The sequence below is a fragment of the Quercus robur genome, chromosome 4 (assembly GCF_932294415.1).
Source record: "Quercus robur chromosome 4, dhQueRobu3.1, whole genome shotgun sequence".
Classification (NCBI taxonomy): domain Eukaryota; kingdom Viridiplantae; phylum Streptophyta; class Magnoliopsida; order Fagales; family Fagaceae; genus Quercus; species Quercus robur.
In genome coordinates, this window is record NC_065537.1 from 12,496,086 (window position 1) to 12,521,940 (window position 25,855).

A 25,855-nucleotide genomic window follows, 5' to 3' on the forward strand; every position below is an offset into this window, starting at 1 on the left:
AGTTCTTGAAGTTACTGGAGGCTTCAGGCTTGATTCCAGCAGAGCTTCAGTACTTCTGAGTGCTTCTGAATCTTCTCTGATGCTGCTTATGCTCTAGATGGCTTGGTCCCTTCCCAAGATGTCTTGGTCCCTTTTAAATGTCTTAGGAAGGCTTCTATTTATAGGAGTTTGGAGGTGGGTGAGTAACACGTGGCGGAGTCTGATTGGTGACACATGTCACAGCCTGATTGGTCCGCTTATGTCATCGCTTATATGTGCTGGACTGCTTGTGTCATTGCTTACACGTGCTAGACTGCTTGTGTCATTGCTTACACGCGCCGATGTGTGATTGGTTTTTGTATGACACTTGGCAAATTTCCGTTGGTTTTTGAATAGTGATAGCAAAACCTAGCAGCAATACGTGGTGCTTTGTAATTGGCTGTATTTTGTGGACTTGATAATGTGACGTGTCAGCTTGTGATAGGTCAGGAATTTTCTCTCTCTACAATAAGTTAATTTGGTTTAAAAAGAAAGCTTTATATCTAAAGTGACACTAAGAAAAGATTATAACTGGTTAGGCTTGTTAGCATTTTGGAAGAAGAGAGAAAAGAACAAAAAGAGATGCAAGAGACTTCACTTTACATATATAAACTATTACTACACAACCCTAAGTTATAAAGAAATAGCTGCAGATAGTGACTTCCTTTGATCAAACAGAATAAAGCAAAAGAGATAAAGGTCCTAACAAAACAGTGACAATTTAACTGAAACGGGAAATACAAAGAACCATAGTACTATAACAATTATTTGAAAAAAAGTAGTGACATTTTAACAATTTATTGGTCCCACGAATGGAAAGTTTAATTTGCATAATTTTATCTTTGGCAATTAATGCATTATGGAAAGTTTCATTGGGTATTTGAAAAAAACAATGTTAAAAAAGAAATCGAACAATACGTCAAAGAAATCGAATTTTCTACAAGAAATGGTTAAAAAAAGAAAAAGATATATGATATCTATGACTAAGAAAATTGCACATTAATATGTAGCGTAGTTGAAAGGTGAAGATTTATTTATTATTTTTATTTTTTTAGATAAATACCAATTTCATTAAGCAAGAACAACACTAACATCCTTCCTCCACACATCCAGAGTAGATTCAGGCAGGGAGTTCATATTACAACAATCACAGGGAAAGGTGTAATTGACAATTCTCGACTATGAGCCACCATTATGGCCATATACGCAAAGAAAGTTAACGGGGGAGAAAAGAAAAACCTGAACCTAACAGAAGTGGGAAAGCTAGATAATAATTATCCTCTCTATTACTATATCATCTGCCCTAACTGAAGTGGACAAGCAATCTATTGAAAAGAACGTTTTGAGTCTTTGTTAGGACTTGGGAATAATTGCCCTAAAGCCATTTCATCCAAAAAATATGGTTAGTTTTTTGGCAAAGGCAATGGTGTACTATCATCTCTTAACATAAATAACACATCTAACATAGTGGGCCGATCATTAGTGTTATTCTGTATACATAGGAGACTGATATGGATCCATCTCAACACCTTATATTTGACACATGAATCACTTATTGAAGGATCAATTAGTTCTAGCTCTTGGCCTTCTTCCCATAAATTCCATGCCTGAGAAAATCATTTACAATATTAGAAGCACACATAACAATGAATATAAATAAAATCCAAACCTTAAATTTAATCAACATACATATCCTACTAAATTGAGTGTGTAGTCAACATGGTAGAAGCTATTTTTTTTTTCTACCACTCACGATTTCAAGCATCAAGACTCCAAAGCTATAGACATCAGATTTTATAGAGAATAACCCTTCCATAGCATACTCAGGAGACATATAACCAATACATCAAAAACACAATAAATATTTCATTTCACAAGTGATTGAATTGAGCACATGTAATAGTCTGATTAAAATAGAACTTTAATCTTCACAAGTGCAGGGGTTTATCATTAACTTACTATGTTCCAACAATTACATTAGTGTTTGCTTCCAATTCATCCGGTTTGAAAATTCGTGCTATGCCAAAATCAAAAATCTTAGGATTCATGTTTTGGTCAAGGAGTATATTACCGGCTTTTAAATCTCTATGAATTATTCTTTGTCTTGAATATTTATGGAGATAGAGTAGTTCTTGAGCGATTTCTTCAATTATGTTGAAACGTTTTTTTCCAATCTAATAACCTGCTCCTCTTTGAATCTATCCAATATAAAAAATTAAATAGATGTGATCAATAATCTAGCTTTTAGAAAGTAATATAATAAACTTAAATTTTATTTTTGAAAAATAAGCAAAGGAAGTACTAGTAAAAGTTAATGTTTTTCTAACCAAATAGAAAGCAATCTAAGTTGGGCATGTATTCATAAACCAACATCCTCTCTTCTCCATGAATGCAACAACCAATAAGTTTAACAATATTCAAATGACGGAGTTTAGGTATGACTATCAGCTCATTCTTGAACTCCAATATTCCATGTCCTGAATTTCGCCCCAATCGCTTTATCACTACTGTTTGCCCCCCTGCCAATTTTCCCTGGTGTGGTGATTAAAAAAGATTAATTCAGCTTAGATGTAAGTTACTCAAAACTACTTGATGTGGAAATTTATTTAGAGGTGACCTTATACACAGGCCCAAAGCCTCCTTCTCCAAGCTTGTTTTCTAATGAAAAATTGTTTGTTGCAGCCATGAAACATGTATAGCTAATTACACTTAAACAAGCTCCATCATTCCCATTATTTAGAATTTCATTCATGTTGATAGATAGGTCCAAGCTCAATAAAGCAACCAATCCATTTTCACCGTTTGTTTCATCACTCCCTGTTTAAATTTCCATAGAACTTCATAATTTGCATATATCATATTAATAATCAAGAATTGGTAAATTTAAATATTATATATATACCTTGAATTACAACTGCTCTCCGTTTTAGTAGATAACACAATATGCAGAAAACAATCAAGAGTAGAGCAATGGCTGGGAAAATTGCAACGCATATCCACTTCGTTGTTCCTATACCTGGTCATATATAGCAGTGTTAGTAATAATCATATAAGAAAATATTTTCCGATTTTAATCCAAGTTATACTTCATATCGAAAATCTACAAATACAAGGGAATGAAATTTTCATTTTATTTTAAACAAAATTGTGGAAGATGAGTACCCTTACGAAGGGATAAACGAGTGTTAAGCATAATAAGCAAAAGAGATCCATCAAAGGGATCATGAAAGTTCAGATCCTTCAAACCTAAAACTTAACTAAAAAGGTGTAGAAATGCAGCTAATTAATATAACATATTATGAAGCTCCAATCTAACCAATTTTAGAAATCTTTAACAGTTTGTATTTGAAACCTCAGTGAAAATTAGACATACCTTAGTTTAGTTAGTTTTACTAATGGTTTAATTTTTAAAATTCTTGCCCTAGATTCATTTTTTGTTGCATCTGTAATTTGTGTAATCCCAGAGTACGAGGCACATAAACCTTGAATAAGATCCATATTTAAGATCCTTAGCCATGGCTAATTTCTGTACCATCTATATATAAGCAACAAACATTTTTCCAGTAAAACCTCAATTAAGATAATTAAGATGCAATACACATGAATATCTACTAGGGCAAAACTTTTTTAATGAACAAACCTTTAGTGTGTGTATATGTAGAGAGAGAGAGAGAGAGAGAGAGAGAGAGAGAGAGAGAGAGAGAACCTTCTTTCTGTGGAAACTAGGAAACTTTAGGAATTGAGTGTATCACCTGATTTAAGATTATTCACATTCACGCCATGAGAAGTACACAACAAGCAAGAGAAAAATAGAATGAACACAAATTTGAGAATGTTTATCATGTTGTTAGCCAGTAAGATAGAGACTAATGACTTTTCACTTGTTTGCTAATTAGCTAGCTACTTATATGCTCATGCCAGCGTATAGCGCGGGTCTACAAGGAAACATACAGCTGCTGCCTACCAAGGTCAAACACCTTAGGCGGTCCATTGAAAGAAGAATTTTTTTTTTTTTTTTTTTTTTGAGAAACATTAATGAAAGAAGACTGGTTATATTGAGACATAACCAAAAATTTATTAAAGAAATAATTTCATTGGTTAATGAACTATGCATAGACACAAAAGTATCAAAGGTATGAATGACTATCATAAATCTTTGGTCCGATTATTTTACCTAGGATCCGTTTGGATACCGATTATTTTGTTGAAAACTAAAAATTGAAAACAATAAAAAAATAATAAAAAAGTTACTATTCATGCGTTTGGCACTGTTCATAAGCCTAAAATCACTGTTCATGGACAATGAATAGTGTCAAACGTGCATCCAGGAAAAAAAAAAGCAGAAAACGCAATGCATAAAACACAATACCCAAACGCCACCATAGTGTGTGTTGGGCAAAAATTATTTTTGCCAACTTATTTTGCTATTTAGCTTATTTTTAATACTATTTATGGGCCCCACTGCACTTTTTGGTACTATTTATGGGTTCTACTGTACTGTTTCAGCTAACTTTACTTTTATTTACAGTACTTTTAGCAAAAAGTTTTCAATTTCAGGAAAATAAGTGGATTCTAAACAGACCCTTAAATAAGTATGGTCTGACACTTCATTTCACATTGCCTTTTTATCTTTTTATGTCTTCTTAAAAATTTAACGTAGGTTTTTTTTTTTTTTTTTTTCAACCACCTATTCTATTAAAACTCTATATTATAGGATTTAGGCCCTGGTTTTTACTAAATAAATCAAATTTTAGTCAAGTAATTAATTATGCTCTTGATTGAATTGATTAACACATCACACAAGCACAAATCACATATGACACCAATATGATGACCAATGAAAATTGATGAAACAATCTGTTTCACAATATATATATATATATATATATTGAGAATGATTTAACCTAAACAATCCTCAAGACAACATATCCACTAGAATAGAATCAAAGTTTGTATAATAGATATATATATATATATATTGAGAATGATTTAACCTAAACAATCCTCAAGACAATATATCCACTGGAATAGAATCAAAGTTTGTATAATAGATTTAACCCTAAATCTAGTACTAACTCATTTAGTACTTATTGGTGTGACTACACGTAACTCTGAATTCCACGGACTCTTGTATTTTGGATAGTTGTAGACGAACTGTCATTTTCGTGACTTCAAGATCCACTCTCAAATATTTAATTAGTAACTGTGTTTAGCTAATTTTAGAAACTTTGCTCTATCATTGGATTTTTTGTTTGCATGTAATCTCTAGTTGGTGCTTTAAGAGAGCTTGGAAAAATCCAGATTTGGGCAGTAACATTGCTCTCTTGTGCGTGAAAAAACGTGCTCTAAAATTTGTATTTATATGTACTTAAGTTCCATCAAAACCCTAGATCAAACGGCTAAGAAAAGAAGTTGAGAATCCAAACTGCCTGAGTCATGATTGGTTGAAACATTTTGTATGATTGGTCGAGATAAGTGGTTTTCGGCCTGTCAAGCTAAAGTTGAAATGCAGTCTTGCAGGGGTTCCTCTTTTGCATTATTGATCAAATATTATCTAATGTAATTTTATTTAGATAAACTAAGTCTAAACTATTACAATTGTTCATGGTTGCCAATCTAAAAATATGGACTTTACAATATCATTTGACATTTTTTATAATTGTGTTTGCATATGAAATTATATAGTTTGCTAATTTTTTTTTTTTTAAAATGATGTACTAAGATTCTAATAAACGGTATTATTAAAAAAAAATGATACTAATAAAGGGTTTAAGTAGAGAATAAAAAATTCTTATTCAAGTAAAAAAAATATATTAAAATAATGATGTGAAATTGTGAGGTCTTATTTGCTCATTTGGCATAATATTAAGGGTCAATTTGAGATAATCAATTAAGGGCTAACAAAAGCACACTACAGTGACAATTAAAAGTAAATTTTTTGCTAAATAAATTAAATATTACATATTAAAATATAACATTAGTTTTAAGAAACAAAAAATAAATAAAAATTAATTGTATACAAATCAATTAATTGCAGATAGATTAATAATAAATATTAATTTTATATGCCTTAACATATATATAAACCCCCTTCTACACCGTTTATAATCATTTTAGTTTTCTTCATAATTGATGTTCTAACAGTCCATCCATTGGAATGTTTAAATGTATAGTTTGAGATACGAATAAATGGAAAATAAAACCTAGCTCCAAAAAACTTTGGGCTCCTGTTATTTCAACAGTGTGACTTCCGTTATCTTTAAATTAGTCTATATTTCACTCCACTATAAAAACATAATTGTACTATAGGGTTTATTTAATTATACAAGATATCTCGTAACTAAAAATTCATTTGATCAATCCATAAAATATTCATAGTGAAATAAAGATAAAATAATTTACCATCACATTATTATTAGTATATCTTTAATCTTTGAGTCCCTAATTTAATTTCTTGATTATTCCTATTTTCTTAGAATTTCAATTCATTAAATATATATTTTTAGTAACCCTTTACTAAAATGACCAGGCATGATACTCTAAATAATCAATTCCCATTAAATCTATGTCAAGAGAATGTTTCTTATCTCTTATTGAGATTATGGATTCAATCTTAAGCAACGATGTTCCTATAATGGTAAATATGATTACACAACGTATTAAGGTTTTAACTTATGTTTCACATTTGAGTTCACGATCCTCAGAATTAAAAGACTATGTTCTTTAGAAATTATGAGTTTAATTATTCAAGTGATAATAGTTTGTAGAACAATCAATCAGATCTGTCCAATCCAATGTATTCTAATACATCCATATGTCAATCAATAATCTCCACTTCCATAATCGAGGTAGAAAATCATGATTAATATGTTATACTTATGTCAAATAAAATGTTTGATGTCATCGTTTACTTCAAAATAAAGTTTATATGTCACAAAGGAATTGTGATATAATTCTTCAATATTCATAAAATGAGTATAACTAAAATAAAAACATTAAGATATATTTGTGGAAATATATTGACATATAGGATTCAAAATGAAAAAATCTAAATGAAGATAGAGACAGTCCCTATTGATCGATGTAAAGATAAATGATTCCACTTAGTTTTTGATTTTAGTTAAATATATGAAAATATAGGTATCAACCTAGACTAATTAAATATATTATGTAAAAGAAACATATAGTTAAATAACTTTGTATATATAGCTAAAGTCAAAATTGTTAATTGAAAATTATAGCACTTTTTAATATGAACTGAAACCTAGATAGTTATATAGTGATTGTAATCAAATTTATTTATTGTTGAATGATAGTATTTTTTATGTACTTTATCAATAACTAATAATTAAAATTATTAAAGAAATAATTGGTTAAATAAATTGGAACTAAGTGGAATCATTTATAATAAGTAAATATATACATGAGTTAATAATAATAATGATTAATGTATTTAATTATTATATTAATTGATTTTTGTTAGAAAAAATATTTATATGATAAATGACATGTGGCAAGCCTTTACACAACTAGATGGCAAAACTTAAACGATTGTAGAGTTTTCAGAGTAAAAAGAGATATGTTTTATTTGATAATTAGTTGCTAATTCATGCAACATACCAAATAGTTAGAAAATGTTAAATATCTTCACTTTGTTTAATGCAACAATTAAGTAAAAACTAAATGAAAAATCAATAATCCTAATTCAAAATAAAAGTTGAAAATAGATACAAGAAGATTGGTTTTACATATAGCAATCATCTCAAATATAATGAACTTTTTATAAAATGAAACAAAGATAAGCACATCTTGAAAAAAAATCCGCATGCATATTTTTCACCAAGCTTAAGTATAACTGGCATAGGTGTTTCTGAAACATTTACTCCATCTGATATCAAAATACTTTAGTGTCAAACATGAGAACAAAAATATGAAAATATTTTGGTAGCATCCAATACCTTCAAGCTTAATTTTTGCATTTAGTTCATTTGTAGTTTGTATAGAAGTTTCAACCACGTTGCAACAATCCATATATAAAAATAATAATAATAATATTATTATTAATCATGTAAAATTTTAGTTAAGTTCATATATTTCCTTGGAAGGGCAATACTTGTTGCATATAAGCTCTTACACAAAGTTTTACACATACTCCATTTTTTAATTGAAACCATGACATCAAGTCATGATTTTTAAATTCAAAATTATGACTTTAAGTAATAGTTTTAGTTTAAAAATTAGATTTGTGTAAAACTATGTGTTATAGTTTATGTGTAATGATACTTTTTAAGTTCGCAAGGATCTTGAGTCCTAATATGGCTTGGTCAACATTATGTCCAAATTAATAGTAGTACACAATATTACGTAAAAATAAGTCTAATCTATATATACTATAAAATTGAAGTCTTTGGCCGTTTTTTTTACTTTTATTTAACTTCATAAGAGCTTGCCACATAGGATTTGAAGCTCTTACATTTTTTCACATCAACAATATTAAAAAAAAAAAAAATCAAAATCCAATTTAAAAAAAAAAAAAAAAATTGTTAGGTTCTAAGGAATTAGGAACTAATGTATTAGAACTTCATTTTGGAATGTTGGCAAACCATGATCAAAACGTTTTAGTCTTATTTAGACTTGCTCAAAGTATATGTTTTTTTTTAATGTAAAGTTGGAATCGAGTTGCTGCAGGATTTACTGTGTAAATCTACCTGACTCGATCGATCGAAAGTCGTGCAAATTGTTTTTTCTGCAGAATTTCCAACTCAGCCCAAGCCCGTTTGATGTGTAGGGTTTTATGTTTTGTCTTAAGTATAAAAGAGAAAACCCTAATCACGTTTTGAGGTGGTTCTTTATGCTGTGTGTGTGAATCTTCTGTGAGATCAAGAGGTGGTTGCCTTCACACATACTTAGGGTTTCCAAGATTTAAGATTATGTCAAGAACTTGGTGATCAATTCATTTGCAGATTCAAGAGCTTAAATATACACAAGTGGGCGTGCTTGTACTTGTTGAAAATCCAAGAAAGAAGTAGTCCATGGACTCAGAGCTATCATCGAGTTGTGGTAGTAAGTTTCCTACTCGAGGTAGCAATAGGATGTTAGTGATCTAAGTCGCTATTGTGTAAACTTCAATTCTTTCATAGTGGATTCAGTTTTACCTTGAGGATAGCTAGGTTAAATCCTCCCTAGGTTTTTTACCGGTTTGCTTTTCCTAGGTTATCATATTGTTGTGTTCTTTATTTTCCGCACTTGTCAAAGATATGATTTATATGTGTTAATCTAAATCTGCATAATTTATCTAAGTTAATCACTTGGCTAAATAAATAGGTTAATCTGGTTGTGTTTAAGGGGTCTAAAAACAAACAAGTGGTATCAGAGCAGGTTGCTCTCTTGTTGTAGATCTTTTGATCTAAGAGCTGATCCTTGACCCCTGTTGTCATGGAACATAGACACTCTCTCGTTATTCCACCTCACTTTGATGGGAATAACTATGCTTATTGAAAAGTAATGATGAAAGTATTCCTGAAATCTATTGATGAGAGAGTCTGGAACTCCGTTAAATACGGATGGGAGAAGCCCATTACTCCTGTTAGTGAGTGGCAAACTTCTCAGAAAGAAGCAGCCGCTTTTAATAGTAAAGTTATAAATGCTAATTTTAATGCTGTTTCTATGGAGAAATTTAAGAGAATCTCTAATATTGAGATTGCTCATACTGTTTGGAATATCCTTTAGACTGTGCATGAAGGCACAAAGGCAGTTAAAATAGAAAAGTTACAAGAATTAACTACTAGATTTGAAATCATTAGGATGTCTGATGATGAATCTTTTGATGAATTTTATGCTAAACTTAATAATATTGTTAATTCTGCTTATAATCTAGGTGAAATCTATGATCAACCTAAAATTGTTAGAAAGATTCTTAGATCTTTGACTGAGGATTTTAGACCTAAAGTGACTGCCATCACTGAGAGCAAGGATGTGGATTCCATCCCTGTTGATGAACTTGTAGGATCTCTTCAGTCCTATGAATTGGACCTATCTAAGACTAGCAAATCCAAATCAATGGCTCTTAAGTCTGTTGATGATATTGATGTGAGTGGATTTGATGATAAGCTCTCTGCTACAGAGATAGCTTACCTTGCAAAGAACTTTAGAAATTTTCTTAGGAACAATAACAGAAGGTCAAGAGGTAAGAACACTGTTGAACCCATAAATTTTAGGAGGAATGATCCCACTAAGGTTAATAACACTGAAAAACCTAAAGAGAGAATAGGTCAACCTTCTAATAATTCTATGGGTCAACAATGCTTTGGATATCAAGGGTATGGTCATGTGAAATCTGAATGTCCAACATTTTTGAGGTCTAAGGGTAAGGCTATGACTGTAACTCTTAGTGATGATAAAGTTTCTGATAATGAATCTAACAGTGATGAGGATGGAAACTTCATTACTTTCACTGCTACTGCTGTAGTTGATGAAAGTGTTGCTGTTAAAGAGAACCTTTCTGATGGGGAACTCTCTGATGATGCAGATTTACAAGAAGCCTATAATAAACTTTGCAAAGTTGCTGAAAAAAATGCTATGAGTGTTGATTTAGGCTTAAAGAAAATTACATCTCTTGAACTTGAAAAGAAAATTTTGCTTGTGAAACCATTTGATGCTAATGAATTGTTGAATAATGTGAAGACTGAGAACATGCTTTTGCTTGATAAAGTTAAGAATTTGGAACTTGAATTGTATGTTGCTAGAGAACAAACTAATATGTCTGCAAGCTCCAAACTTTATCACATGCTGAGTGTTCAAAAGTCTCCATCTGACAAAATTGGTTTAGGTTTTGTAGAAAGCATCTCTGTGCCTGTGAGTAAGGTTGTCAAACCCTCTGTGAGTGAGGTTGCTAAATCTGTAGATGTCACACCTCCTAGGAAGATTAGGGTTGATTTTCAAGTGTCTAAACCTAAGGCTCATAACCCTCCTAAGGGCAAGTTGCATGATAAGCTTGCATAAGTTTGTCATTTTTGTGGAAAGTCTAGGCATATTCGTCCAAACTGTTTCAAGTTACAAGCTGCCAAGCGAGCGAACATGCCAAAAGTGCCTGTGCCTCAAGCACAAGATTCTATGGTACTTATTGGTGAGTTGGTAAAGGCTTTAAACCTTTATTTCAATCCTGGAGTTGCTCAGAATTCTAATTTAAAGAATAACTCCAATGCTCGAGTTGCATCTAAAAAGTTTTGGATGCAAAAGGCTCAATCAAATTGAGTCTTTCTGACATGGTCCTTGTGTTTCATCGCTCTACTCTTTTTGACCTTTATTTTTATTGTTTTTTCTTTTCTTTTTGTTTCTAGGACTTGCATTGCACAACACTCATGCATTTCATTCTAGGATTGTTTTTGTTTCTTCTTTTTTTTCTTTTTTTTTCTTTTTTTTTTTTTTAAAGAAGCAAAATGTGTTTTGCAATATTTCCTTTGATTTGAAATCAAGATTGGCCAATTTATTTTTACATAACATGTTTATGTACTTTGTTTAGTTTGGATGAACTTATTTATTACACTTTACTAGTTGAAGCCTTGAAGTGCATGTTGTGTGGGAAAGATGTTTATAGTTTTTGATCATATTTTCTTGATCTTGAAGTCACATGCCTTTGATTGTCGGATTTGATCTTATTAAGAAATGCATAAATAACCATCTTACCACTGTTTACTAGCCAATCATGAACACCTTAGTGTATATCGTAAGATTTTGTGCTTGAGAAAGTGTGGCACATGCACAGAAAGATCATAAGGTGTAGCCTTGGTTTAAATGCTAAAATTGGTGTGTAAATTATTGGGCTTTAATAACTTCACAATTTAATAAAATTGGTGTGTACATTATCCCGGCTAATTTAATAAGTTTCTAAGCAAATAAAATTGGTGTGTACAATATGAGGCAAATCAAGAAACTTACATGATTGCAAGTTTGTTTTCTAGGAGATGTGAGAGTTATATGATGTAACTCTTTAGGTGATAGTCTCTTTCAAATTCTATGTGATGAATTTTGTAGACATTGTGCTTGAGTTCTATTTACATATCACCTCACATGTATCTCGAGTTTTTGCTAGTTGCACATACTACACAAGTTACTCTTTGCTAAACTTTGTACATGTTATTATGTGTGATTTTGGTTTGGCCAACCAAGTTTGAAAATTCCTTAAGTTTTATGCAAAACATGTTTGATGCTTGAGAATATACGGTGAATTGATTGAAAATCTTAATTTTGGGAAAACTGGGTTCAAAACAAGTGTTTTTGAAAAATATTTCATCTCATATTCATGCATTTTATTCATAAAATTCAATGCTTTGAGGAGTTTCTGCATAAAATTGCTCTATTTTTCAAAAAATTGTGTTTTCCATATTTTCGATCGATCAAACTTGTTTTTTGACTAATCGAAAATGCGATTAAAATTTTGGTTTGAACCTAACCTACTCGATCGCTGTTGGATCAATCGAAAGTGATTTTCGATCGATCGAATCTATTTTTCGATCAATCGAAAATCCTATAGAGAGTTTTTTAAAAACCTTTGTTTCTCATGTTTTCAAACACTATTTCAAAACTTTCAAAAGTTTTTCTCTCTCTATTCGATTGGTCTAAGATTCCACGCAAGATTTTTGTCATTTTCGCCCAAATTACTTTAAGGGTTTTTGTCCTCTAAGGCCGGTAAGACCGTTTTGCCCCTCCTTTTTCATTTATTTTCATGTTTCATGCATTTTAGGGAGAATGTCGAACCTATGAAAATTTAGGATTTTTGTTGAGTTAAGCCTTTTCTTTGGAAATTGATCAATGGGTTTTTTTTTTTTTTTTTTTTTGGGGACAATATAAACATGATTCTTGTGTTTAATTTGATCAATTTGGTGATTTGTGAAAAATTGAAATTTCTAGGGCTTGAAACTACTCGAATTGGGGATTTTGTTCAATTGTGCTAAATTTTTGTGAAATTAGCATGTTAGATTGATTCATTTGATCATTATATTGTGTTAACTCTCTTGTGTAATGGTCAATTGATCAATTTTTTGGGTTTTGTGAAAATGGGTTTTTCAAAGTTTGGGGATTTTGATGTAAACTCTTTGCTCAAGCCAATTTGTGATCTTGAAGTAAAATTGAATTCATTCTCACTGCATTAGAGCATGCATCATGTATTGATATTGTTCATGCATCATATAGAACTGATACTTCTATTTTTTTTTCTTTGGTGCTAACTTGCAGTCTGCCCTTGGTTTTTCTTTTTGATCTTTTTCTCTCTCTCTTGTGTCTGTCCTTTGATCCTTAGCATCATGGTTAGGAAGACTAGAGCCCATAGGACCTCCACCTCTTCTTCTTCCCCCACCTTTAAGAGTGAGAGGTTCCTGAGTGAGAAAAACCAATAAGCTTATGAGAAGCTTAACCTTAAGAGGAACATTTGAGCTGAGAGAAAGGTTTTGTTAGATGAGCTTGATCCTAAGATTAGGAGAAACTTTGACCGTAGGGGCTGGTTACCTCTATTGGATGTTGATCATCCTCCTCCGGCTACCTTGATCAAAGAGTTCTACTCGAACCTCTCTGTCCATTCATATGAATCCAACACTCTTGTGAGAAGTTGGATACGGGGTGATGAGTACACCATTACTCCTTCAGTAGTAGCTGCTGCTCTTGGGGTGCCAGTGGTCCAGCATTGTGTTTATCCATACGATGAGTCTCCACCTCTTGATGACATTATGTCATTTATTACTAGTACTACTATCTAGTGGGGTTCTGACTCTCAAATCACCTCTCATGAGTTGACTGAGATTCACTATCTTTTCTTTCGAATTTCTTGCCATTCTATTTGGCCTATCTCTCATCTGCACACCATTCCTTTAGAGCAATTTACGTTTTTGTATGCCTTTGTTTTTTATGCTCCTATGAGTTTTCCTCATCTTTTTATTCGTTCTTTGATTGTGGTTCATAGGAGTAGTTCTACTGCTCATGCTCTTTTCTTTCCGATTTTCATTCATCAAATTCTTTCGCATCTAGGTTTAGAGGACTTTCCCGCATATGAGTTTGTCCATATTATTGCTCCTATAGGTGCCACCTTTCTTAGGCAGAGGGCTACTTAGATGAGAGCGAGCTCTAAACACCCTGGGGTAGAGACTTCTGGTGTCACACCTCCTCCTCCCTCTTCTACAGGTGATACTACAGCTAAGAAGTCTGTTGATCCTGCTACTGCTGTTCCTCCACCTTTTACCTCGGATGATTCAGACATTCGACGTATGTTGAAGACTGTCATGACCATTCAGGCGGCTCATGGTCAGATTTTGGTAGACATGCTTGATGAACTTCGTGCTTTGCGAGCAGATTTGGAGCATCTTCGATGGTCGCCTCTGCCACCTCCTTTTGATGATGGATTATGATTGCCCTTTGGCATTCTATCACAAAAAGGGGAAGTACATTTGTAGAGGGTTTTTGTAGTTAGGGGCAGTTTTTTTTGTTTTTGTGGAGCTTATGGAGCTATTAGATTGTATCTAGGTGCTTCAATGTGTATTTACTTTTTGGCTCATGATGTATTTTTTTTATTGGGTTGTCCATGATAGGGGGAGATACATTGATTTGTATATGTTTCTTGTTTCACATTGCTTATTGATTTATATTTATGAGGCTATTCATGATATATGTCTTTATTTTGTGTTATGTGAAATCAATAAGTTATTTTTGTTTTGTTTGTATTTTCTACACATCCATTTATGCGTTTGTTGAGTGTTTCAGGAAATATATAGGTTGATTCAGTCGTGCTACTGTTTACACTTGCAACTGATAGATAGTAGTTAGGTTGAATTTGTTGTGTTGGGCAACATTTTTGTAATAGGCTGTTTTTATGTAACTTTGAGCATTTTGTTTAGTTTGTATTTTGTCACGGATTGCCAAAGGGGGAGTTTGTTAGGTTCTAAGGAATTGGGAACTAATGTATTAGAACTTCATTTTGGAATGTTGGCAAACCATGATCAAAATATTTTAGTCTTGTTTAGACTTACTCAAAGTATATGTTTTTTATGTAAAGTTGGAATCGAGTTGCTGCAAGATTTACTATGTAAATCTGCCTGGCTCGATCGATTGAGCATTAGACTCGATCGATCAAAAGTAGTGCAGATTGTTTTTTCTATAGAATTTCCAACTCAACCTAAGCCCGTTTGATGTGTAGGGTTTTATGTTTTGTCTTAAGTATAAAAGGGAAAACCCTAGCTACATTTTAAGGTGGTTCTTTATGCTGTGTGTGTGAATCTTCTGTGAGAACAAGAGGTGGTTTCCTTCACACATACTTAGGGTTTCCAAGATTCAAGATTATGTCAAGAACTTGGTGATCAATTCAATTGCAGATTCAAGAGCTTAAAGATACACAAGCGGGTGTGCTTGTACTTGCTGGGAATCTAAGAAAGAAGTAGTCCGTGGACTTGGAGCTATCATGGGGTCGTGGTAGTAAGTTTCCTACTCGAGGTAGTAATAGGATGTTAGTGGTCTAAGTCGCTATTGTGTAAACTTTAATTCTTTTACAGTGGATTCAGTTTTACCTTGAGGATAGTTAGGTTAAATCTTCCCTAAGTTTTTTACCGGTTTGGTTTTCCTGAGTTATCATATTGTTGTGTTTTTTATTTTCCGCACTTGCCAATGATATGATTTATCTGTGTTAATCTAGATTTGCATAATTTACCTAAGTTAATCAGTTAGCTAAATAACTAGGTTAATCTGGTTGTGTTTAGGGGGTCTAAAAACAAACAAAAATAAACACTCGATCAACTCCTTTTTTGTCTCCCCAAAAATAAAAAGGAAGCCTAACTCTTCCAAACACAGACTCTATTGTCCCCTTCTTCAACTCTACCTTGATGGCACTTTGACAGTGATGAGACACTCCATATTTTATAAATCAAGGCTTGTTGTCTTCATTTGTAACCTTTTTTGCCCTTTGCGGTTTCATGGTTTTATGATTTTTCCATTAGCTCTTTTGGGGGTTTTAGCTAATTGTTGTATCATTCACTTTGATATACTCCCTTCATTGTCTCTAACCATCTATAGGCCTCCTCTTTTTATTTATTTATTTACTAAAAAAATAATATTAAGAAGAGAAAGGCATAAAAAGGAAGAACAAATACAATTTTATATTCATTTCTTTTATTTTATAATTATTCCTAAAATTTAGTTAATTAAACAAAGGAACAAACACTATTGCATAACAAAGAACAAATACTATTGCTTGTAATTTAGTCAATTATTTATGTAATATGTACAACTCACACCAAATAATATATGTAAACATGCATAAAAAGAAGATACATATACTCATGTAATATATGTACAACTCTCACCAACATTTGCACTGAAGGAGAGAGTTATTCAATGACAACATAGCAACAAAAGAAAAAGATACAAAAAATTATTTAAAGTTGCAAAACAATCAATAAAGTAGCTAAAAAGGAATAAAAATTGATATTTTAACATTGCAACATTAATTGGATAATTGAGGATATTAGGGATTGGAATACTAATTTTTATTTAATTTTTTGTTTGATTGATTGATATTTTTCATATGCTTTGTTCTTTAGCCGGAAAACCTTTTGTAAAAATAGTTTTCCACATTTTCCAGTATTTGGTATGTTAGGTTCTAAAAGTTTAGAACAATTGCAAACCGTTAATACAAACTTGTCTAAATATAGATCTTAGAGTCTCTAGGGTTTATTAGACAATGCTCAAGGTGATACAAGTCAAGATTCAAGAATGTATAAGCTGCAGAAAGAAGAATTCGAAATCTGCCTAGCTTGACTAATCAAGAAGAAAGCTTAATCGATCAAGATGCATTTCTGCAAAATTTATTTAAGGCCTAATAGCTCATTAAGTGATTAGGGTTTCAGATCTATTTCACAAGTATTTAAAAGAAATCCTAAAGCATGTTTTAGAAGGGTTTTTTAAATAGAGAATAGTACTTCTTGTGCCTCATATTGTAGATCTAGGGTTTTTCTACCCAAAGTTCTCTAAAATCTTCTACTGGCAATATTCTTTAAATAAACTCAAGATTTGGTATTGTAGAAGTTGTTGCTACAAGTTCAACAATGGCTGATGATTTAAAGCTTTGAGTGGGATCTCAAAGTCACAAGCATGGATGTTTGTGTTTAAGAAATTCAGATAGAAGAGTCTGGGGATTCGAAGCTGCATGTGCTCACGTGAGTAAGTACTATAAGAGGTAGCTTTCGATTTAGGAAAAAATTTATTATAAAACTTCCATTCTATATAGTGAATTTGTTGCCTTGAGGATAGTTTGAGTTGAATACACCTCAGGTTTTTTACCTTGAAACTGGACTATTTCATTAGTTTTCCTGGATTATTGTATCGCTTGTCTTCTTTACTTTTCTGCATTAAGTGATATGATTGTTTATGTTTAACCTAAATCTGAATAATAAACCTAAGTATCAACTTAATTAATTAATTAATTAATTAGGTTAAACAATCTGAGTGTATAGGTGTCTAAATGAACTAACAAGTAGTATCAAAGGAGATTAGCTCTTGATTAGGTAGGTGCTGTTTCGGAAGGCGCTGTTTCCATGAAGAGAAGTCATTAGAGAGGCCAGAGGAGAAGAGGTGCATTGTCAATTCCAAATTCTCTCAGTTTCTACCTTAATTAGTTGATTATAGTAGGCCGCGCATATCCAAGTTTAGTTGATTACAGTAGGCTGTGCTATCCAAGTAAAGTCTTCTACTTAATTAGTTGATTATAGTAGGCCGCGAATATCCAAGTTTATATTTTCACACGAGAAAATCAAGGAGTTGACTCAGCTTTAGCTTAAATAATAAAAATGCTAGCCGTCCACTTATATGGTCTGTCTATAACAAAATCAAAATTGTTGAGTTTAAGTGGGGTTGATCACAGTCTTTATCCGTCATAATTATTCTCAGAAGCAAAGTTTTTTTTTTTTTTTGAGAAAAATCCCCTCTGGGTAGAGATCTTATTATTGCATCCGTAATAAGTCGAGTTGATACACCTCAAAAATATCTGGTGGAACAGACTCCATCCAAACCAAAAAAGGAACACTGGCAACTTGTCTAGCAAGCTTGTGAGCCACACAATTTCCTTCTCTATTAATATGCTGAATTGAAATAAAAGAAAAACAAGAAATTAAACTTTTGATATCTAACAGAACATGTCCCATAGTCGAGAGGTCCATGTGCCCTCCATTAATAGAGGTAATAGTGTTTGCAGAGTCTCCTTCCACAACCACTCTATCAAAACCGAGTTCCTTAGCAAAAACCAAAGCCCGGCGAGCCGCTAGCACTTCCACCATCTCCACCGAAGCAGGTAGCGGAATTTGTTGTGAGAGAGCAGCCATAACTAATCCTTGTTCATTCCGGATTATAATGCTGATGCCAACTAGTCCAGCCTGTGAGAAAACTGCGCCGTTGAAATTTGCCTTGACACAAGTTTCAGGTGGTGGTCTCCATCGTACTGCCTGAGCTGTCCGTGGTATCTTGGCATGTGTAGGACGCAGCTGCTAAAACTCCTTGAGAGCATCGAAAGCTGAGTCCGGAACCTGACCTAATGGAATTGTCTTTTCACCCAGCCAGAGCTTGTTGCGCCTCATCCAAATTTCAGAGACTGTCATTGCGAAAAGCTCAAAAGAATTTTTCTCCAGTGAAGCTCTATCAGTCACGTCGAAAAAGGATGCGTAGTGAGTAGTGGTCACCTGAAGTTGAACGAAGTGAATTTTCCATGTATCAGCCAGTTTCGGGCAAGACCAGACCGCATGCAGAGTATCCTCTGCGTTAAGCTTGCATTCCAGACATAACACATCATCAAGAACTTTTCTTCTAACAAGGTTGGCCCGAGTTGGCAAGGAGTTATTCCTGGCTCGCCACAGAAGATTCTTGACTCGGTTTGGAACCTTGAGTCGCCAAATAGTCTTCCACACCGCCGTAGCGTCTTCTGCACCTGAGCTACTGGCTACCTCTGTTTTAGCAAGGTCCAAACAGAGCCGGTACCCAGACCTGACCGAGAAGACACCGTCCCGGGTATGGGGCCAATATGGAACGTCTTCTCTATTGAAAAGACTGAGCGGAATGGCCTTAATGAGTGCAGCTTCCTCCGGTATAAACCACCTATCAATCTCATCCTCCTTCTAGCACAAACTATCATGATTTATTAAGCTATACACCCTTGCATCAGCTTGACCATCTATAACAGGGGATAAAATCTTGCCTTGCCGAGACCCAGGTAGCCAATCATCACCGTAAATGCGGACTTTAGAACCATTCCCGATTCTCCATTTCAAACCTCGCCTGATGATTTCTCTTCCCTTCAAGATGCTTCTCCAAGCAAAGGATCCTCTCCAAGCGATTTAGGCCTACACATTTTACTCCATTTAACCCAATGAATACGCCTTCTAATGCCTCGTTAACCCCACCAAAACTTCCGAATCATTGCCTCGATCTCATGGAAAAGTGTAATAGGAAGCTTAAAGCAGCTCATAGAATATGTGGGAATGGCTTGCACTACCGCCTTCAAAAGAACTTCCCTCCCGGCTTGGGATAGAATTTTCTCCTTCCACCCTTGAAGCTTCTTCCAAATCCGATCTTTGATAAAAGCCAAGCTTGTGTTTTTGTTCCTTCCCACAAAGGATGGCAAGCCTAAATATTTTTCATATTGCTTTACTTTGGGAACACTAAGCAGGTCTATGATAGAATCATGAATCCCTCTATCCGTTTTTTTACTGAAGAAAAGAGTAGTTTTATCTCTATTCAGCTTTTGTTCGGATGCATCTTCATAAGTAGATAGAAGGTCCTGGATATGCATACATTCCTGGACCGAAGCTCTGCAGAAAAGCAAGCTATCATCTGCAAAAAATAAATGGGTTAATCGGGGTCCACCTTTGCAAATAGATATACCTCTAATCTCGCCAGAGGCAGCTGCCTTAGCTAGTAAGCCATGCAAACCCTCAGTACAAAGAAGGAAGAGATATGGAGATAAAGGATCTCCTTGTCTGAGACCTCTGCTAGGGTGGATGATGTGAGACGGCTCCCCATTAATCAGAATGGAATAAGTGACAGTAGTGATACATTCCATCATAAGATCAACCCATTTTCTGTGAAAACCCATCTTTTCCAATAGACCCTTCATAAAGGACCATTCAACTCGATCATAAGCCTTGCTCATGTCAAGTTTAAGAGCCATAAAACCTGTATTACCACTCTGATGATTTTTTATGTAATGTAAGGTTTCGAAAGCCATAAGAATATTATCAGTAATTACCCTGCCAGCCTGGAAAGCACTCTGGTTTTCGGAAACAATAAGTGGTAATAAAGGTTTTAAACGATTTGCCAACACCTTTGAAATCAACTTGTAAATAACATTACAGAGACTTATAGGTCGAAATTCAGATATTTTTTTAGGGTTCTTCACTTTGGGAATAAGAGTAACATAAGTGAAATTAAACTCCTCAGGAATATGACATGAATTCAAACAATCTAAAACCGCTTTTGAGACATCATCACCAATCAAATGCCAAAAAGATTGAAAGAAAAGAGGGGGCATACCATCAGGACCTGGGGCCTTGAGTGGGGCCATCTCTTTTAGGGCAATATCTACCTCATGTCTTGTGAATTCCTTAGTCAAGCCATTATTCATATCCTCAGTGATTAAAGGCTGGATGACCTCCAGCACAGCATAAGCACCAGCTGGTCTAGAGGATGTAAATAAGCTAGAATAAAAGCCATAAACTATATCCTCAACCTGTGATCTATCCGTGCACCAAGAGTTGGATTCATCAAGCAGGCCCACAATTCTATTACGTCGAAATCTCTGAGAAGCTTTGTTGTGGAAGAATCGAGTATTGCTATCACCAGATTTGAGATGCAAAGCTCGTGCTCGTTGCTGCCACATCAAGCTTTCTTTTTCAAGCAACTCATTCATTTCAACTCTAAGAATTCATACTGCTTCAAAATCAGCCCCCTGTGCCGCCGCAAATTCTGCCCTTTCTAGGAGTTTAGACTTCTCCTCAATCTGTTTCTTCACACTACCAAAGGAGCGTTTGCTCCACTCCATTAGCTTTTCCTCACAAAGCTTTATTTTCTCCAACACTATCTGAGAGGACGAGTACGACATGTGAGTCATCCAAGCCTCCCTAACAGTATCACCACAACCACTCTCTGTTAGCCACATGTGTTCAAATCTAAACAATTTGCATTGTCTTCCCACAATACCTTCAGGCTTGACAATTATGGGATAGTGATCAGAGACATTTGATCTAATACATTGCACCTGTGTGGCTGGGTTCATTGCAAGCCAAGCTTGTGTCGTTAGAGCTCGGTCAAGCCGTTCCAAAACCATACCGTCGCCACGTTTGCCCCGCCAAGTATATTTTATACCCACATACCCCAAATCCAGTAGTCCACAATCATCCACAACTTCTCTGAAATCTCTCATAGCTGCTTCACTTCTCAACGCCCCGCCAAACTTCTCATGTGATAATAAAATTTCGTTGAAGTCACCGGCCACCAACCATGGCAAGCTGAATTTCCGATCAAGAGTTCGCAATAACTCCTAAGTCTCATGCTTCCTCCTAGTTTCTGGCACCCCATACATACCAGCAAATCTCCAAGAGTCATCCTTCCCTTTGTTGACTATGACGTCAATATAGTTGAGGGAAGATGAATCTACAGTAATTTGCACCGTGTTCTTCCAAAGCAAGGCTAGTCCGCTAGCCCTCGTAACTCTTGGAACAACCCACTTCTCATCAAAATGTAAATCATCACATAACTTCGCCAGCCTATCTTCGTCTGCCCAAGTCTCGGCCAAGAACAGTACAGCAGGATCTTGTGCCCGCATTAACAATGCAAGCTCATGAACGGTGCGTTGGTTCCCAAGCCCCCGCACGTTCCAACCTAACCAACTCATGGCTCTCGGTGGGGCTATTGATCAGCCTCCACCGTTGGACCTGTACTTGAATCACCATGCTCAGAATTTTTGGAACGTTGTTTTGCTTCCAACAGCTCGTGGACAAAAGCCTCTGCATGGTGTTTTCCCAGATTTGTTGGATGAACAAGCTCATCAGATTTAACACTAGACCGAGTAGCTCTAGCCCATTTGACTGAAGTCTCCCTCACTAGGCCCGGTTTCACTAAAGTAGTGTCACGGTTTGGGCTTTTTAATCCAGGTCCACAAGATGAGCTAGTTGGGTCCATTTTAGTCTCATTGTTAACACAGCCGGGCCCAAAATGTTGAGGATTTTCATGCGTTTCCAAATCCCCAAAAATCCTCTCCGGATTTATGGGAGTTTGCAAGTCAACTGTACGTGCCTCATTCTGACTCTGAAAACAAGGCGAAGAATCCTCCCCATTTAAATTCAAATCATCATTAATACCAGCCGAGATATCAGCACCTTCCGTTTCTGTCTGCACCATTGGCCGGAACGAATGATCGTCCTTTCCGCTCCGGTTGGCTTTCTTCACATGTGCAGCCTTTCCCTTCAGTCTCTGTTTCTGTGATTCAAAATATCCAGGCACACAAACAACATTTTTGCTGGAGGAATAAAAAGGAAGGGCTCTAATACTAGAATCATACCTCCTATCCTTGGTTTTGAGAGAACTATTGCTGTGAATCCAGACTTCGTAGTCTTTATCAGCATGATCCAAACACCCGCACTAGTAACATACATTGGGTAGCCGCTCGTACCGGAACGCCACCCATGATTGTTCTCCATTCTCAAGCGTCACAATTCTTCCACGACAGAGGGGTTGAGTCACATCCACACGTACTCTAACTCTCAAAAATCCTTGTCCGCCCAGCGAAGGACCCCCTGGCATATGAATCACTTCACCGATCACAGAACATAGCTCTTCTGCCGTAGCTTGGTTCATATAAGCGATCGGAATATCATGCACTTGGACCCAAAAAAGGGATTCTCTAAAGGCCAAATCTCGTAAAGGAAGGGTTTTATTATAGGACTGGAGTATCACTACATGCTTATCAAAGCTCCAAGGTTCATTTTGTAGAACCCTATCGACATCTGCTTTATTATCGAAAATGAAAAGCAATCTATGTTCTCCAAGGTTTTGAATCTGAAACCCATTCTTAGATCTCCAGATAGGATTGAAAGTACGTGCCACTGCCTCCACATTCAGAATTCTAGGCGTGTAGAACTTAGCCACAATCGAGAACTCTTGTGACTTGTGCTGTGCCTGGAATTTAAATTCACCTCCTTCACGTTCTGAGAGTGATAGTTTGTTCCACCTGTTTGAGAGATCGTCCATTTCGAAAATACTATCAACCAGAAACTCTAAGCACTCACTGTTTCCCAGATCCCCAAGAAAAAAAGCCCAACAAACCTTGGATGTAAACTAGTTACTCCAAGGATACAAACCTTTCTCACCCTTAATTCTACAGTCTAACAGGAAAATAGGTTAAAAAACCGTATTTCCTCCAGAACAGAGAAACTTCAATCCTCCCTTAGATCTTAGTTGGATATACAATTTAACAATTTTATAATTAGAAGTTGCTTTCTTTCATGTGATAATGCCTTCCATGGCCAGTGCTTTCTATCTGTCATTGGTGGTGCCACAGTTTCACTAGAGGTCAGAAGCAAAGTTATATTAGTAAAATAGAAGATCCATTGGCATTGAAATCGAAGGCCCAATGGAATACGTCTAGGAAATTTAGACTCCGGTTGATTTTATAGTAGCGTTAGTAGACTTGTTAAATTAATCAAGTGGAAATTTAGATTAATTTTAAGGTTTATCATAACATAGTAAGATGAAAAAAAAAAACATAAAAAAAAAAAAAAACAAACAAACAAACAACATGATTTGCACAAGGATGTATGCACAAATTATTTTACAAATTTTTTAACAAATAGTTGATGTGATAGGTAGTTATTAGTAAGTAAAAAGGTGATTTTAGTGGTAGGTCCAATTGAATATTAGTAAGAATTTTTGACATCAATATTTTGTAAAAATATTATAAGATAGTTTATGTATGTAAAATTACTCTTTTTGCCTTTACAACCTCAAGAAATTTTTTGCTTAATGGGTCTTTATATGCAAGGGTTGAGCTATCATTCGACTAAGGGGGCAATGCACCCTCCCACCCCCCCCCCCCCCTCCGAAATTTTATTTTAAAAAAATATTATTATATATATGTATACTAATTTTAGCAATTTTATTTTCCTTAAACAATACCATTGATTATTTTAAGCATAATGCTATACTAACAAACTTTTTTACAACATTTTCGTAAATTGTTTTTGTAGCAAATTCTTAGTGGTTCAAATAATGAGCCCATCATTTGCATCATTCTTTTACTTACCAGAAACCACTTCTCATATCAGTAATTTATAAAAAGAAGCTTTTAGCTTTATCATTTCCTCATTTTAGTGACCATAAAAAGATTTATAGATTTAAAATCTAAAACAAAATATGCAAGCCCCAAAAAAATAGCTTAATAACAAAAATTACTAATAGTAAAACTAAAAACAAATTAAGCTCAATTAATCAATTTTATCTAAAATAAATGACCCTGCCCTTTAAAAAATTCTAAACAAAAATAATTTTGTTCTTACTCACATAAAAAAAAATTAAAAAAAAAAATTAATAGCTAAGTAATAGCAAAATCAAAAAGTAAAACCACCACACAGAACTAATAGTAAAGCTGGCCCCTGACCGAAAGCTTTGGCTCCGGCGGTGTTTATACGGCTTTTCCTATTAATATATGATTGCTTGATTGGCGTGATGAACTTTAAATTCCTGCGTGATTACAACTGACCCACATTCACATTGCCTTCTCAAATATTATATTTTTACACGAGAAAGACGAAGAATTGACTCTAATTGCGGGATACGTTGAACAAAAAAAAATTATGTCGATTGTCCACTATGGTTTGAGAAAATACATTACACTGATCTCTATTTATAGTACACAAAATAGATAATAAATAAAGTAGGTTTTTGAAATATTAAATGCTAAAAATTTTAGAATTCTTGATGAAAATGCATTTAGAGAGTAAATATAAGTCAACGTAGAAAAAACGAAGGCCAGCATCTCCAAATTCCAATATTCCTTTCTTTTCTATCCTGCGTGATTACAACTGACCCACCTTCCTTCACATTGCCTTCTCTGATATCATCATATTTTTACGCGAGAAAGACGAAGAATTGACTCTAATTGCGGGATACGGTGAACAAAATAAAATTATATCGGTTGTCCACTATGGTTTGTCAAATAACAAAATCATACTAGTCGGTTTGATGTTTATAATGGTCATCATCTACTACGTCATATTAGTTTTCATCTTTGAGAAACATCTACGTCTAATTACTGACATATATCATTAAAAAATTCATGTGTGACAAAAATTAAACATGATTTTTTTAATTATCACATAGTAAGGAATTTAATACATCTTGAACTAATGGGGATTTAATTATGTTAAGATTTTTCTCTATCTAAGGTACAAAAATTTCTAACATCTTTTACCTATTAAGTTAATATATGTGCTGATTTGTTTTCCTGTTATCTCTCGTGACACACATGTACCTGAAAAAGAAACAAAACAAAAGCTGATTTTTATGCTGGCATTTGTCAAAAGTAGACACATTTGTCAAAACCATAATTGCGGCCACCAGTGCCTTATCAGGCGTGACTGTTTTTTATTTTAGATTTATTTTTTATTAGGCGAGACTCTTTTTTTTTTTTTTTTTTTTTTTTTTTTTTTTTCATATAGAGAATTTCAATCTATGGCGTCCGCTCTTGATGATAGTTCTTTATCATCAGATTAAGACACCAATCAATTTTTGGTGTAGGCGGGGATTGAACCCCAGATCTCTT

At 34.3% G+C, this 25,855-nt stretch overlaps 1 protein-coding gene and 1 pseudogene across 1 annotated transcript; both read right to left on the minus strand.

Moving 5' to 3' along the window:
* Window positions 1-1,421: 1,421 nt before the first annotated feature.
* On the minus strand, window positions 1,422-18,371 carry LOC126721393 (G-type lectin S-receptor-like serine/threonine-protein kinase B120; annotated as a pseudogene).
* Window positions 18,372-20,962: 2,591 nt separating this feature from the next.
* LOC126721394 (uncharacterized) lies at window positions 20,963-21,460 on the minus strand. The gene has a single exon (XM_050424433.1). The coding sequence runs from the start codon at window positions 21,458-21,460 to the stop codon at window positions 20,963-20,965; it is 498 nt and encodes a 165-aa protein (XP_050280390.1).
* Window positions 21,461-25,855: the final 4,395 nt, after the last annotated feature.